The sequence below is a fragment of the Bactrocera latifrons genome, unplaced genomic scaffold (genome assembly GCF_001853355.1).
Source record: "Bactrocera latifrons isolate USDA-ARS-PBARC rearing strain unplaced genomic scaffold, ASM185335v1 scaffold_26, whole genome shotgun sequence".
Lineage (NCBI taxonomy): Eukaryota > Metazoa > Arthropoda > Insecta > Diptera > Tephritidae > Bactrocera > Bactrocera latifrons.
Window position 1 is genome coordinate 1,707,166 of NW_017536185.1, and position 14,008 is coordinate 1,721,173.

Below are 14,008 nucleotides of genomic sequence, written 5' to 3' on the forward strand. Positions count from 1 at the left end.
AAATATTGTAAATAGTACTGTTTGGTTACTAGCATTGTATGTGTATACTCACACTCCAGATTGATTCATTTGAATTTTCGTAGTCTCCGCTCGCATCTTCCTAGCGTACAAATTAAACATGAGGAATTATGAAAGAAATAATAAATAAAACATTAGAATTAAAAAAATTATTAAACAAAATCTCAACAAATAAAGCAAAATGTAAAGAAATTATAAATAAAAAATTATAAAAATCTGGCCACATACCATAAAGCCCGAGCCGCTTCCATAACCTAAAATYTCATTATAGCTGTCATCCTAGGGGGAAATTAAAACAAAACAGGTAAATAAATTTGGTGAAAAAATAGAAAAAATATAAACAGAAGAAAAAATTGAATTAAAAACTTAAAACATTCAGTTTCAACCTTAAAATTAAATGAAATGAAAACAAATAGATAATGTCTATTTAAAGCAAAGTTCTAGAATTTAAATTGAGACAATTATGTGGCAGTAATTAAACAGAGCTGCGAATCCACAACTTGCATCAGGTAACGTATACGTACTGTACAACTAATTGTAATACCTAAAGTTGATAGTGGATTAAAATAAAAATGTTTATACAATTTTTTGCGATTTCGGTGACCACAAATAGTATCCTAGAGCAACAATTGTTGCCGCAAAACCAACAAAGTAGTTCATATGCAGCCACGCCTACTCAAACCTTCACACCTCAAGCACGCAGAAAGCCAAATCGCAACAAATTTGAACAATAAATTAACAGTGGCTAATGTATAGCTGATGATTAAACTGCTAACCGCAGAAATTGTGGGCGTGCCCAAGCGTGTGTGTGTGTGTGAATTGCGAGCTTATTAACTTTAATACAAAGTTCGGCGAATCGCGGCATTTGCGGCAACAAAACAAAATTAATGGATTATGTAAAATTAGCCAGAAAACGAAAAATTTATGTTAATTTAATTGTTTTTGCTAAATAATTATTAACTGCATAYATGCGGACTAGCGTAAGTGTGTGCGAATAAAGCGCTGGTTGTTGTTGCTTGTAAAACAATGGAAATATTTTATTGAATTAGCGCATTTCGCGTGCGTCTGCGGGTGTCGAAATTATGGCTTATTCCAAATGGCATTTCATTAMATTAATTTGGAAATGCGCGAATTGCTTACAGATAAGCTTACATATAAGCTCAGCCATATTTTTTGTATTTTGGTGAAACATTTTTTTACAGTTAATTAACACAATTGTAAAAYGAAACACACGCGCGAATTAATGAAAATCTTTATTTGCAAAAAATCGTTGGGAATTTCAATATTTGAAATTATTTTTTGCGAAACTAATTTCGTTAGAATTTTGGTCGGCYGCACATTTTTCCACAATTTATGTGGTGGTGTGCGTTTTAGGCACTCCCGCTTTGATATAATCCATTGTTACAGTTGTCGGAGCGAAAATTTTAATTGCACATTTATATTTGTTTATTGGCGTAATCAAGTAGCGGGAAGTTTGTAAAATAAATTATGCATGTAAATTTATGTGCATTTAGATTATATTATTATAAAGTGTAAAGCGCTATAAATATTGCGATTAAATTTTTTGAAATTTTTTCAATTTTCGCCTTTTTTGTGTGTTTATAAATGCTGTAAATTTAATGAAATAATGATTTGTTGCGTGTTTTCCAGTATTTTGTGTTACGCCCACACATAAAATTAATAATCATATAATATAAATATTATATATTTGTAGGTGTATGCTTTTATATGGCAAAATGGCAAATTTTTATTTCTAAAAAAAAACGCCATTCTAATGAAAAGCGTTACCTTTACAACCAATTGAGTGTAATATACGTGCTTTTTATTCTTCTTTTTCTAATTGCCCACACAAGCGAGCGGAAAAATGATCCAGGTACTATGGTAGGCGCTAACATGTGTTTGTTATATTAAGCAACCACAAAAAAATTTCGGGAATATACAAGTACAAACGAATTTCGCTACAAAAAACATAGAAAAGAGTGAAATATTTGTTTGACACAGTTTTCATATGCACACACCCATAAGCGAATTAAAATCATAAACATTAATGTGTGAGAAGTAAAGGATATTTGGCGGCGTTGTTGCCAGTATTTTATAAAAAAAAAAAAACATTTTTGTTCGAAATGATATCTTTAATAAGTGTTAGTTCAAAAATGGTTACAATTTAAATAGCGTAGTACCGAACTTTGTAGGTTTCTTACTAAGAAAAACTCATAGCTTCAGTAACTTGTATGCTACAAAATTGCAAAATAAAGCATGTATTTTCCACACGCATGGTTTACAATAAGGCAATCCTTTTTTCGACGGCTCTTGCTTAATTTGTACACATTTTAGCTTGTGATATCATGAAAATCATGTAAATTTWTTACTAAAATAACGATTCATCCAATATTAGATCGACTTAATCACCTAGTAGAGTCCATAATTTAAGAAATGGTGGATCGGTTTGTCACCATTTCAACTCTGGCAGAAAAGGGGCATCCCTAGAGACATCGTATAATGCACACCGAAGGAACTCCTTCATTGGGGTAGATGTGGACAGTTGGTCACAATAATACGGCGCTACATGCCATACACCYCACGAAACAATCTATTTATGGAATGCAACTTTCGGTAGACGCATTATCTCGCGTCCTTAGCCTGTGGCGCAGCCTCTAAGATCGTGCGTTTGTACACAGTTGAACTATTTTTTGTGGAATTGTGTGAAATCGCTAGTCTACGCAAATAAACCCGAGACCATTGACGCTTTGGAAGAGATTATTCGACGCGTCACTGCTGACATACGGCCCAAATTACAGAAAAAGCTATCGAAAACTGGAAATTAATCGAGCCAGCCGCTGCACTTGCCTGAACATTTTAGACATACTACAACCCTTTGTCTTTATAATAAAGCTAAGTTTTTGGACATAACATTAAATCATATTTGAAAACCAGTTGTCTAAAAAAAAAAACGTTCTTTACGGCATTAGTTAGAACTTTTAGAATATTATTCAATAATATGGAAACCAAAGCGTTAGTCTACATATACAACTTACTTATGATAACCTCCGTACACCAGATGACCACAAATCCACTTGTCATTAGTTGGAAATAAGCTTGTAATATTTCCAAGGCTTTAATTACTGGCTAGACAAATATCTAGTGCTCGCATTTTGTATTTTATTTCCTTAGGAATTTCTGCCAGGGTTAGTGCACATTCTAAAATGCTATCATTCCATCCCGGAGTCACGCAAAYACATCCATATGTGTATGCTGTGTGGCAATGGCGAAGCACTAAGCATTCATCATGCAATTTGTGATGGCAAAGACAACRGTGCACAACGCCATGGAGAATAGAACACCCACATCAGGCAAGCATAATGGTTTTGCACAGTTTATGAATGGGGTTAAAACAGCGTTTTACATTGTTGTTGTTGTGCTAAATGCTTTGTACAAAATTAAGCATGCAGAATAAGTTCTGAGCTAAATTTTTGACTACACGTCCTTWATTTTTGGCATGGTRCACACACACCAAAACWAAATTTAGGTGAGTTTAAATGGTRCTTTTGCGCGGATAACAGTTAAAGCAGGCAGTATGGTGAAAAATGCAAAGAAAGAACATTTTACTGCTTGACCAAGATTGCATAGTAACAAAGTGCGTGTGAAATTCCGCTGATTTAATGAATATGAACCAAATATTGGCGCTTCTGTGAACAAATTGAGCGTAGGCGATTGAATTTWATTCAAAAATACACAAACTGCCTTTCATAGCCCACAACAACTTGCAAAAGTGTTACGTAACGGCCATTTAGGTGCTGATGGCATAACTTAAACGCCACGCACAACGCTTAGAGATTTTAGACATTTAAACACGCACTCACACGCACACATACACGCGCACCATTTAGGTGTAAGGAGGAAAAAAGCTAACATTGGTATGCRCGGAGTGCATTTAGAAAAAGCGCCTTTTAACAAGAGTTGCGTGGCCTACTTACAGCCAACTTCGTAACAACTAAATACATACACAAGTGTAAGTGGGCTATACACGCTGGAACAAAGCAAGCATTGTTGCTGTATTATGTRTTTAACACAAAAAGATCGACATGGCCCACATACAAGAGGCTGTGCATACAGAGCTACACGTGTATGAGTGTGTGCATAAATCCATGTATGGAAAAAGTCAGTGCGTTAAAGTGTGTGTGTGCGTATATGCGCTGACTTGAGAGTAGAAAAAATGGTTGCGTCGTGGCGAGCAATATCGGTATGACCAGCATTGCCGTTATTTCAGAGTGATAACATACCTACATGCGTTAGTGTGTGTGCTAGTGGTTTTACAGTACGGTRGTTTTTACTTCTAGCTCACTTATTCAAAGACTTGCCGCAAACTGCTTACRTTTGGATGCAAAATGGTACAGTTGAGTAAAGGCGATTGTGAGCTTTGAATATCCATATGCTTATTCCAGACMACCGTACCTTTAAGCATCAAGGGTTAAATCAAGTAATCACATATTTTTCGAAGGCCAACATAAGCCGCTTCTTATGGTTTAATATAATGCGCAAACCACTATACGTGCTTTTCTTTCTGTCTCGAATCTACTTCAGCCGATTTTTAAGACTTAAGTTTCACGTCTACGGAAAGTTGTAAGTGAGCTTATAAACTAAGTGGGCATTAAGGACTGGTGACAACTCAATCTTTTTCAAAAGTTCTAGGTTAAAAAATAAAGTGAGAACAAATATTATGMGTGCAATCTCTAATCAATTAATTGAAAGAAACCTACTGTCTGCTGCCGTCGSGATGAGCTTCAGAGTATTTTTTCGAGAGCAGAGAGCTATACAAGATGTTTGTTCATATTTTGTTGAAAACCATAGAAYTCGATTTCGATTTTTCTAATGGTCCACCTTCCAGTTGTAGGAGCTCTAACTAAACACTGGTCGATCGTGACTCATCCTATAAGATGGAAAATTTTAACGGTTTCTGGAAAATGAGATGGATGCCTTTGGCAGGTCAAGAATAATCCTTCTCTGAACTCATATTTTTAGATSTCATATATTAGATTTTAGACTGAAGGGCTATCGAAATATATATATGGGAAGAAATATTGGGTGTTACTATTGGGCATAGTCAAGAGTTAGTTCCCAATTTTAAGAATTTTCCATCTGGCGTCACACAGGATTGTGCATTAAAGTCTATGTGTAATCCTCCGCCATTTGAGGGATAAGCTTTTAACCCTAAACTAAACTAACCTCTTATGGATCAGTAAGCGTCTCTTTTAATACACCAAATATTCTGTTGAGTCCATTCATAAGAGATGTTCTGCCATCTGTTAGAGGTGGACGTCGTTAAAGATTTAAGCAAAACTTTAATATGATATCGCGGTATTCACTGCAYAYATTTTTTMTACGAAATAGATCGGCTATAATCTWAATAAACTATTTTTTAACAAGTTTTCTTCCGACTCAAGTTCGGTATTCAGCTTGGGATATTTATAACACAGTTTTTAATTTTGAAATTTAGAGTTGTGGTACTAGTCCAAATTAAAGAAAACTTTGCCTAAATGTGCCTCTGTTCGAGAGTATAATAATTGCATATATTTAATCGGAATCCCCTAAASGTTTCGTGTATATGTATGTATAAAACCTGTCTAAATTTCGCCATAATTTTAATAGTCTCCACTTTATTCCCGGGACAGTTAGGTTTACTGCAGAGTTATGCCAGTGTACAACTACAACTACAATGRCAGTAGCTATCCAAGCCCACTGARCGTTTTGCCCGCAACCTTTGTTTACTTAAGTGCTTTCACTTTCAGCACACTAACACACATGGAAGTTGTAAAATTTTAYACTCACACACCAAAGCTGCGTGTGAGCGCGTATTTACTTGGTTGGAGCCAGCTGTGAGTGTGCGTGAGTGCAAAATGCCAACAAKCTGCGTTGAAAACTCGCCGTTTTTGTACTTTCTGCTCGGAACTGTGCCACTTTTTTGCTTTCTTTAATTCTAGCATTTTTCTCTGGTTTTCACTTTCAGCCGCGACTCGCTGACAAAGCCTGCATTTTTTGTAAGTAGAACATTTAAGGCACATACCCACACATGCACATTGCAGAATTAAATGAAAGTGACAAGGCATACCCAGGCGACATGGCTAAGCGCAAAGCGGCTTTGAGCGCCGGAAAATATGCTACAGATGCCAAYGCAACTGTCACATGGCTTACTGAGGAAAGGTGCAAGGCAGCAARCCCGACTGCGAGCAAGTAAAGCGAAAGAGTGTGGCTATTTTACTAAATACATGTACGTGTGTGTGTGTGCGCCGCTMGAGAGCTTTGCATACTTTATGTTCGGTGGCTCGGCGCAACCTTAAAATTCTTTTCTCTCACTAACGCTTCGCATGCTTTGCGCACAGTTACGTAAGTAAACAGAGTACCGATGCACATATATGTATGTATACATATACATATATGCGTGTGTGTGTGTGTGGGCATGTTAAACACAAATATTTACATCGTTTATTTACAAAGTTGAAAATTTCTATTTATCCTTTTGCCAAAGGCTACTCGCATACTTGCCTAGCTTCATTTGGGCCTTGCCAGCGACCAGCTCACACACACACACACACACACACGAATATTTGTAATTTAACTTTTTAGCAAAGTAAGTGAAGTATGGTTGTAATGAGTGTTGCCTAGTTTGTGTGTGTGTACTTGTTTGCTGACCAACCATTTGGWGTGTATCGGGCACTGTTTACTTTTAAACCAAGTCGAATATACGTGCTTCAAACACATTCGCAGGCTCACTTAAATGCTCGAAAATATGTTTACTCTGAATATCTGTAAATTTATTTGCGTACATCGTTAATGCTAACGAGCTGCTCAGACCGTCGTGAGTGCTTGCAACAGTCCAGTAATGAAAGCGCTTCAACTGTTCATAAGTGGGCAGTAGGTCTGTGATAGAAACCTTGAGGAATTACTTATTAAATTACATTTTTTGATGTCCAAATTGACAGAGTTAAAGTTGATATGAAGAAGTGACTGTACAGCTTTCATGTATATGCATGATATGGGTATATCTGCTTAATGGTTTTATTGCGAAATAATATGTAGTTAACAAGTCAGGAATGGCTATAATATATATATATGTAACATATTTAGAAAAATTATAAAACCGAAAATCACTATAGATTTGCACGTATCGGTCCGATTTTATTTATATTTGGCAACACTGCATACTGTTAACATACCACATACTAATAAAATATGTTCTGGGATTCATTAAGGTATCCAATCATATTGAGTAAAGCCACCCGGAAATTATGTGTTTGTTATCCATTTTAGTCACAAAGGTACATTATTATCAGTAAAACACGCTCCTTTATTTTTATAGCTCACGTGTCGGCTGATGTATGCCATATAAAATCACGCAGAAGTTCAATAATTAGAATTACAATTCAGTATGTGGAGGCTAAGGGAAGTATTGAGCCGATTCAGCCAATTTCTAGCACGCAATAGTACCAGTATAAGGAAAGCATTTTATCTGACTTTAAATTATAAGTGTGACACATTAAATAAGTTGAACACCAGAAATTCTGTTTGAACGCAATGAAAGAACACACTTGCATCGGATTTTGGAAAGTSGTGAGAAATGGGTCCATTACCACAATGTTAAGTGCAAATACTTATATTGGTACCGGGTCAACCAGCCAAGTCGACGAAAAGATTGTAATAATTATGACGTGAAATTAACGTACCGTATTTTGTTATAGCGTATTGTATTATGAGCTTCCACAACCGTGTAACACCATTAATGAGGAACATTATCGACAACATCACGAGTCAATCTTTTTAGATTGTGACAACACTCAGACTCACGTTGCAAGACCAGTTTTAAACTATCTGGAAAAAACGCTTAGGMAGTTTCGCCTCACCCATCATATAGCTCAGACCTTGCCTCTTTCCTCTACCACTTTTTCCGCCCGATGTTGTGTGTCYATTATACCCGAAAACCATACGATACTTACATCTAACTGTGTGTGGCTCGATTTCAACAYAGAACTTAGAATAACAATTAAGGAAGGGCTAAGTTCGGGTGTCAYCGAACATTTTATACTCTCGCATCAAATACCGTATTTGTGTAAAGTTTTATTYCGCTATCATCATTGGTTCCTAATGTATATATCATACAGAGAAGGCATCAGATGGAGTTCAAAATAGCGTTATATTGGAAGAAGGCGTGGTTGTGAACCGTTTTCACYYATATTTCGTACATGTGATCAGGGTGTTAARAAACTATTATGTAACGAATTTCATTGAAATCGGTTGAGTAGTTCCTGAGATATGGTTTTTGGTCCATAAGTGGGCCACGCCACGCCCATTTTCAATTTTTAAAGAAAGCCTGGGTGCAGCTTCTTTCTGATATTTCTTCCGTGAAATTTAGTGTTTCTGAAATGTTTTGTTAGTCACTATGGGAGGTGGGAGTGGTTATTATCCGATTTCTTCMATTTTTGAACTGTATGTGGAAATGCCTGAATGAAACAACTCTGTAGAGTTTGGTTGACATAGCTATAGTATTTTCCGAGATATGTACAAAAAACTTAGTAGGGGGCGGGGCCACGCCCACTTTTCCAAAAAAATTACGTCCAAATATGCCCCTCCCTAATGCGATCCTTTGTGCCAAATTTCATTTTAATAGCTTTATTTATGGCTTAGCTATGACACTTTATAGGTTTTCGGTTTCCGCCATTTTGTGGGCGTGGCAGTGGGCCGATTTTGCCCATCTACGAACTTAACCTTCTTATGAAGCCAAGAAATACGTGTACCAAGTTTCATCATGATATCTCAATTTTTACTCAAGTTGCAGCTTGCACGGACGGACGGACAAACGGACGGACGGACAGGCAGACATCCGGATTTCAACTCTACTCGTCACCCTGATCACTTTGGYATATATAACCCTATATCTGACTCTTTTAGTTTTAGGACTTACAAACAACCGTTATGTGAACAAAACTTAATACTCTCTTTAGCAACTTTGTTGCGAGAGTATAAAACGACAAAATTAAGTAATTTCATTTTAATAATGAATAAGGCTAACGAAAGGTTGAAGGAATATGTGTATGTTMCTTATACGCTTGATTCATATCAAAGCAAAAATGTAACGTATCAAGTAAATGCCAGCAAGTTCGTTTTGTACCTTATATCATATTAGAAATAGTCACGTAATAGGAGCGACGAAATAAAATTACTTTATATAGAACGATCTCTTCCCTACTTCCACTCCAAACGCTAATTACCTACTTGATAGATTTAAGAACTAATTAGTTTTGTGCGGAGCTCAAAACAGATATTAATTTCGACTTGGAAATACTATTTTTCTTGCTGCCAAACTACTTAGTATTCTTTTATCTGTACCGACATTGTTAGGGACTTAAGTAAGAAGGAAATTAAATGAGTGCGGCTTAAATAACATTTCTTCACCCAGACGTACTTGGATGAAATTTCAGAATACATCACCTTTGATTGGTTACAGGCTTGCATAAGCATCACTCACACTAAACAGAAAATTTCACAGAACAAGTACGGTGTTCTAATATAATAATACATGTTTGCACTCCGATACATACAAACAAAGCTTTYCTCTGCAAGTTCATTTGTTCGAAAGGGTTAATTGCGGTCGAATAAAAACATAGGTGAAAAAGTTTACGCCAACTTTTAATTTTCCACACTCCCAAAACACAGCAAAACAATGAAAATGAGCTGCTCTGCTCAATTTACTTGCTCAAATGAATTGGGTCATGTTGTACAAAGCACCCTCAGCTTAATTCGCTATTGTTGAAAGGATAGCATTACGAAAAGTTCTAAACACACACTAGGCTTGTGCTCAAACTGCATAAAAACCGCTTAATAGCGGCATTTAGAAGCGCGCAGGTGTGAAATTCTTTTGTGGTTGCCAAATTTCTGTTCACGCCTTTATAAGTTGCCAAGCAAACACAGAAAAAAATTACATTTGTGGTTCATTTGGGGTTTAAATTCAGTTAGTTTGCTATGAGATCCGGAAGATATAATAAAACTTTCAGTAGAATGCATTCAAATGTTGTAACCCAAATATTTTTGAGAAGGTTGTATTCATTTGAAGAAATTATGTAAAAACTCATTGTAGAAATAGCGAGCCCACAGAGTTTCAAATCACATCGAGGATAAGSCTTCAGCAATAAAGCACTCCTTGCCACACAGTGATTAGAGTAAATGAAACTGAAAGTACACAAAGCAGCAGTATTTTCAAGTAGACTTATATGTACGTGTGTGTGTTTAGTTTCACGCGTTGTGTTGGCAACTGTTTGCRTAGTTAGTAGCTTGTTGATGCCGCCATGATTGGTTGTTTATGCAACACGCTGCACAGTGCAAAATATCTCAATAAACCACACAGCATCCTGTACAGGAAACACCTACACCCATCCATACACATAAACGCGCCCTAATGATGACATATGCCTGCTAAGTCAAACAGCCGGCTTGCAGCTGGCATTTGGTGCTAATGAATGAATGGATGAATGATTGAGCCAGCACGACACTGCAACGAACTGGTGTGATGTTCTAATAACAAGCTGCTGTGCGACTAACTACCTACAACACGTCTGCTTCCTGTACTGTTTGCTGCTCGAAATGCTTTAACACCACACAACAACAACAACGCCGGCAGATTTGTATTAGCTGTGATTGTGTTGTCGCATTTTCAGCCGAAAGAGACTAGTTTAGTGCTGACGCTATAGCTGCCGCTGCTGCTAATGTTCTGACACCAGTAATGTCACGTTGCTGGTGATAACACCATATCTGGCTGCTATGCCACCACCACCCGACGCATTGTTCTCTATTTACTTTGGTTGTTGTTTACTGCCGCTTGCTGTTGTCGCTTTCAGCGGCGTAATACTAAATTAATAGCATTTGTAAACAGCGTTTAATCCAACGGAATTGCTCTACAACACGCGCTCGTGTCGCGACAAAACAAAGGCGAGCAAGAGAGCACTCGCACCTCAATAAGCAGCACTAGCACTAACACTACAACAATAATAACAACAACAGAAACACCAATAGTAACAACAATAAGGTATAACAACAACAAAAACGTGACAACAGAAGTGCAATCATGTGCCCATCACACCCCACCTGTTTGCTTAGCGGTTTGTAGGCTTSGGGTGCTACATGGCGTATACGTAACATTAAATTACGAGTCATTCACTACAAYTCGGTCTACTCCCCTTGTGCAACGGCAGTCACTGTGTATGTTATTGTCGTATTTTTACTGCGCACCGACACAATGACCTTCGTTCCGCCAATTCGTGTTCGCTTTCGCATTCGCATTCACAATAATGCTGTCAACTAACCGCATTTGTTTTGCTACGGCAAACCGTGTCGACAGCGATGCGGATTTATTCACATTAAAAGCAGACGCTCAAACGCGTCGTGCACCTGTGTTGGAGTGGGCATATACATATGTCAGACACGCTGTGGTTGTGCTACGCCAAAGCCTTCAACACCACACGAAATCATCTGTGTTTTTGTGTTTCACCCCTTCCTTTACTATTTTCGTTTTTCTCATGGCTTTTTATCTGATTTGTTTTAGGCATTTGCTTGTTGAATTTGTCGTGATGTGTCGGCAGCTTTCGTGTTGTAATGAATGCATGAGTGACTGAGCGCTTGAATGACGGCTCTTTGAATCAACTTGTGGTTATAAAGGACAAATCAGCTTCAAACGCTATCCAAAGGTGGGCTTGGTTCAAATCTAAAATGCTTGTGAAAAACCTAACTATTTGTATATGATGGCAAACAAATATACATTTATTTAGGTGTCTGTGTGTGTCTAATATTTAAATGTGTTTCATGTGCGCTTTGAATATMTTTTATGAGATAATTGCAGTAATTGAATTAAGTACTATTTCAGCCAAAAATTCTTTTAGTTATAATTAAATAGTTTTATTATACAGCCAGAAATGATGGATGTTTTGTAGCACTTGGTTTTGAATGACTCAATGAAAGTTCTGATGTGTCGTCATAATAGTAGCAACTGTACTAATTAGACAAAAATTGAACAGAGGAATAAAATTGTTAGATTAAAAAAGTACCAKCTTTGAGAAATTTGTTTAAAAAATATTGGCCTGGGGTCATAATATCGCAAAACAAAGTGAGAGAGATATTGAGATAAGATTGGAGATTAGCAGATCGAAGGCCACTAAGAGTAGCTATGACGAAATGAACAAAAATTTGTTTTGCTTGGGTTAAATCTTTTGCATCCTGCAATGTCAATGGGAAGTAGGCGTGCTTGCAGTCCGATTTCAATGAGTGAAATAAGAAACATACACAAATATTATGTACCAAATTTGGCAGAAATCGCTCGAGAAAATCCTAAGCTAAAATGTGATTTTACCCACTCTGTTTTAAAATTTTTAACTGACTTGTATAAAGCCCTCTCTTATCAAATCAAGGATAAATTCAACGTCTCTGCGTATTTCGTTATTGCTTTATCGAGCTTTATGTAGTTTTAATGGTACCGCTGCACGTATGGCTGCCAAGTTTTCAGCACGGATTCCAACTTTTGTCGTCATCCCGATCATTTATATACGCATATATCTATACCTATCTCGCTTAGTTTTAGCTACTAGGTGCAACCGTAAGGTGAACAAAACTCTAAAGCTCTGTAGCAACTTGCTGCAGAAGTATTAAAAATAGTATTGTGTTTACATTGCAGTGCCACAGGCATGTGAAAGAACAGATATCTAAGCCGCAAATAAATCAATATTTGTCGAAAGCAATATTACATAATATCTCCCATCTCGCTATGGTTTCAATGATGCATAAATTACCACGTTTTTTGCCGCTCATTAATTAGATTGCTTTGTTAAGTTGTTTAAAAATTTCATTTGTAATTTCAAGCAAATGTAAATAATCGCTTTTTCCGTGTGTAACCTCGGTTAAGTTTTAATATCTGTGTGCATAAATAATTCTACATATCTGTGGAGTAATTTGTTTATATAAATAACTTTGGCAATAAAGCATTTATATTAAAAGCTTTAAACTGTAATTWTTATTTGCTTTTAAGTTGTCTCCGTCATGTTAGCCATTAAACTATTATTTATGCAAAGCAATTGACGTTTTTTCCCAAATGCAATAAGGCTTCATTTACAAAAAGACTGTTTGCATGTGTGTGTGCTAAATCAAATGCGACAAATACACAATACACGCAACAGTTAGCGCAAAAAGTGTAATCGATGAAGTGCCGCATTTCCATTATTTAATTATGATGTGAGCAGCTATTTACGGCAGCGCTTCAATTGTGTTTTAATTGCATTATTTATACATAAAGCCGCTTATTTGCTGCGAATTTTTCAGCGCCGTTATCTTAATTTGCACAAATTGCACTGGAAAACGCTGCAATGTGATATAATTTATGCCGCATTAAAAACGCATTTTTTCTTCTTTTATATAATAATTTGTGTTTTTTGTGAACTCAGTACAAATGAGTTGTGAAAATATGTTGACAAATTGTGCAAAAATTTATTATTTTTTTCCATAAGTGAGGTTAAGCACAAAGCCGATCAAATATTAATGGCGCTTGAGAATTGCTCAGACGACTCATGCATATTGGCAATTGAAAATGGGGTTTGTGAAAACATTTTTAACGCAAGTTAGGAAAGCGAAGAAAATTATGAACTTCGCTGAATCGAAGCTGAATTTGTCAGTGTTATGCTTAATTTTTATAGATTAATCTAGTATTTAATATTTTTGTAAAAGTCGACACCATTTCTGGCTACAAAGCTCTTTTGCAATCGATAAAATAGATTCCAAAAATTATGAAAAGTTTCCAAATTTTTCTTTTCAAAAATTTCAAAGTGTTTTTTAAAGCTGCCTTGATCATATTAGCTTGACATTGAAGGATTTTTTTCACCCTGACAATAAGTTTTTTTTAATTGAAAAAACAACTTAATTTTTTATGAATTTTTAAAATTTTATTATTAGTAGAAGTTTAAAT

General features: G+C 36.3%; 1 protein-coding gene across 7 annotated transcripts in view; it reads right to left on the reverse strand.

Annotated features, from left to right (window-relative positions):
• The window catches only part of LOC108969624 (collagen alpha-1(XVIII) chain), a 396,591-nt gene that overhangs the window by 134,560 nt on the left and 248,023 nt on the right, over positions 1–14,008 (reverse strand). For all 7 annotated transcript variants that reach the window (XM_018934460.1, XM_018934459.1, XM_018934458.1 and 4 more), the window contains exons 6-7: positions 247–297; positions 53–100 (exon numbers count right to left, since the gene is read on the reverse strand). In XM_018934460.1, the coding sequence (XP_018790005.1) occupies positions 53–100; positions 247–297 (99 nt within the window). The remainder of the gene's footprint in view (positions 1–52; positions 101–246; positions 298–14,008) is intronic.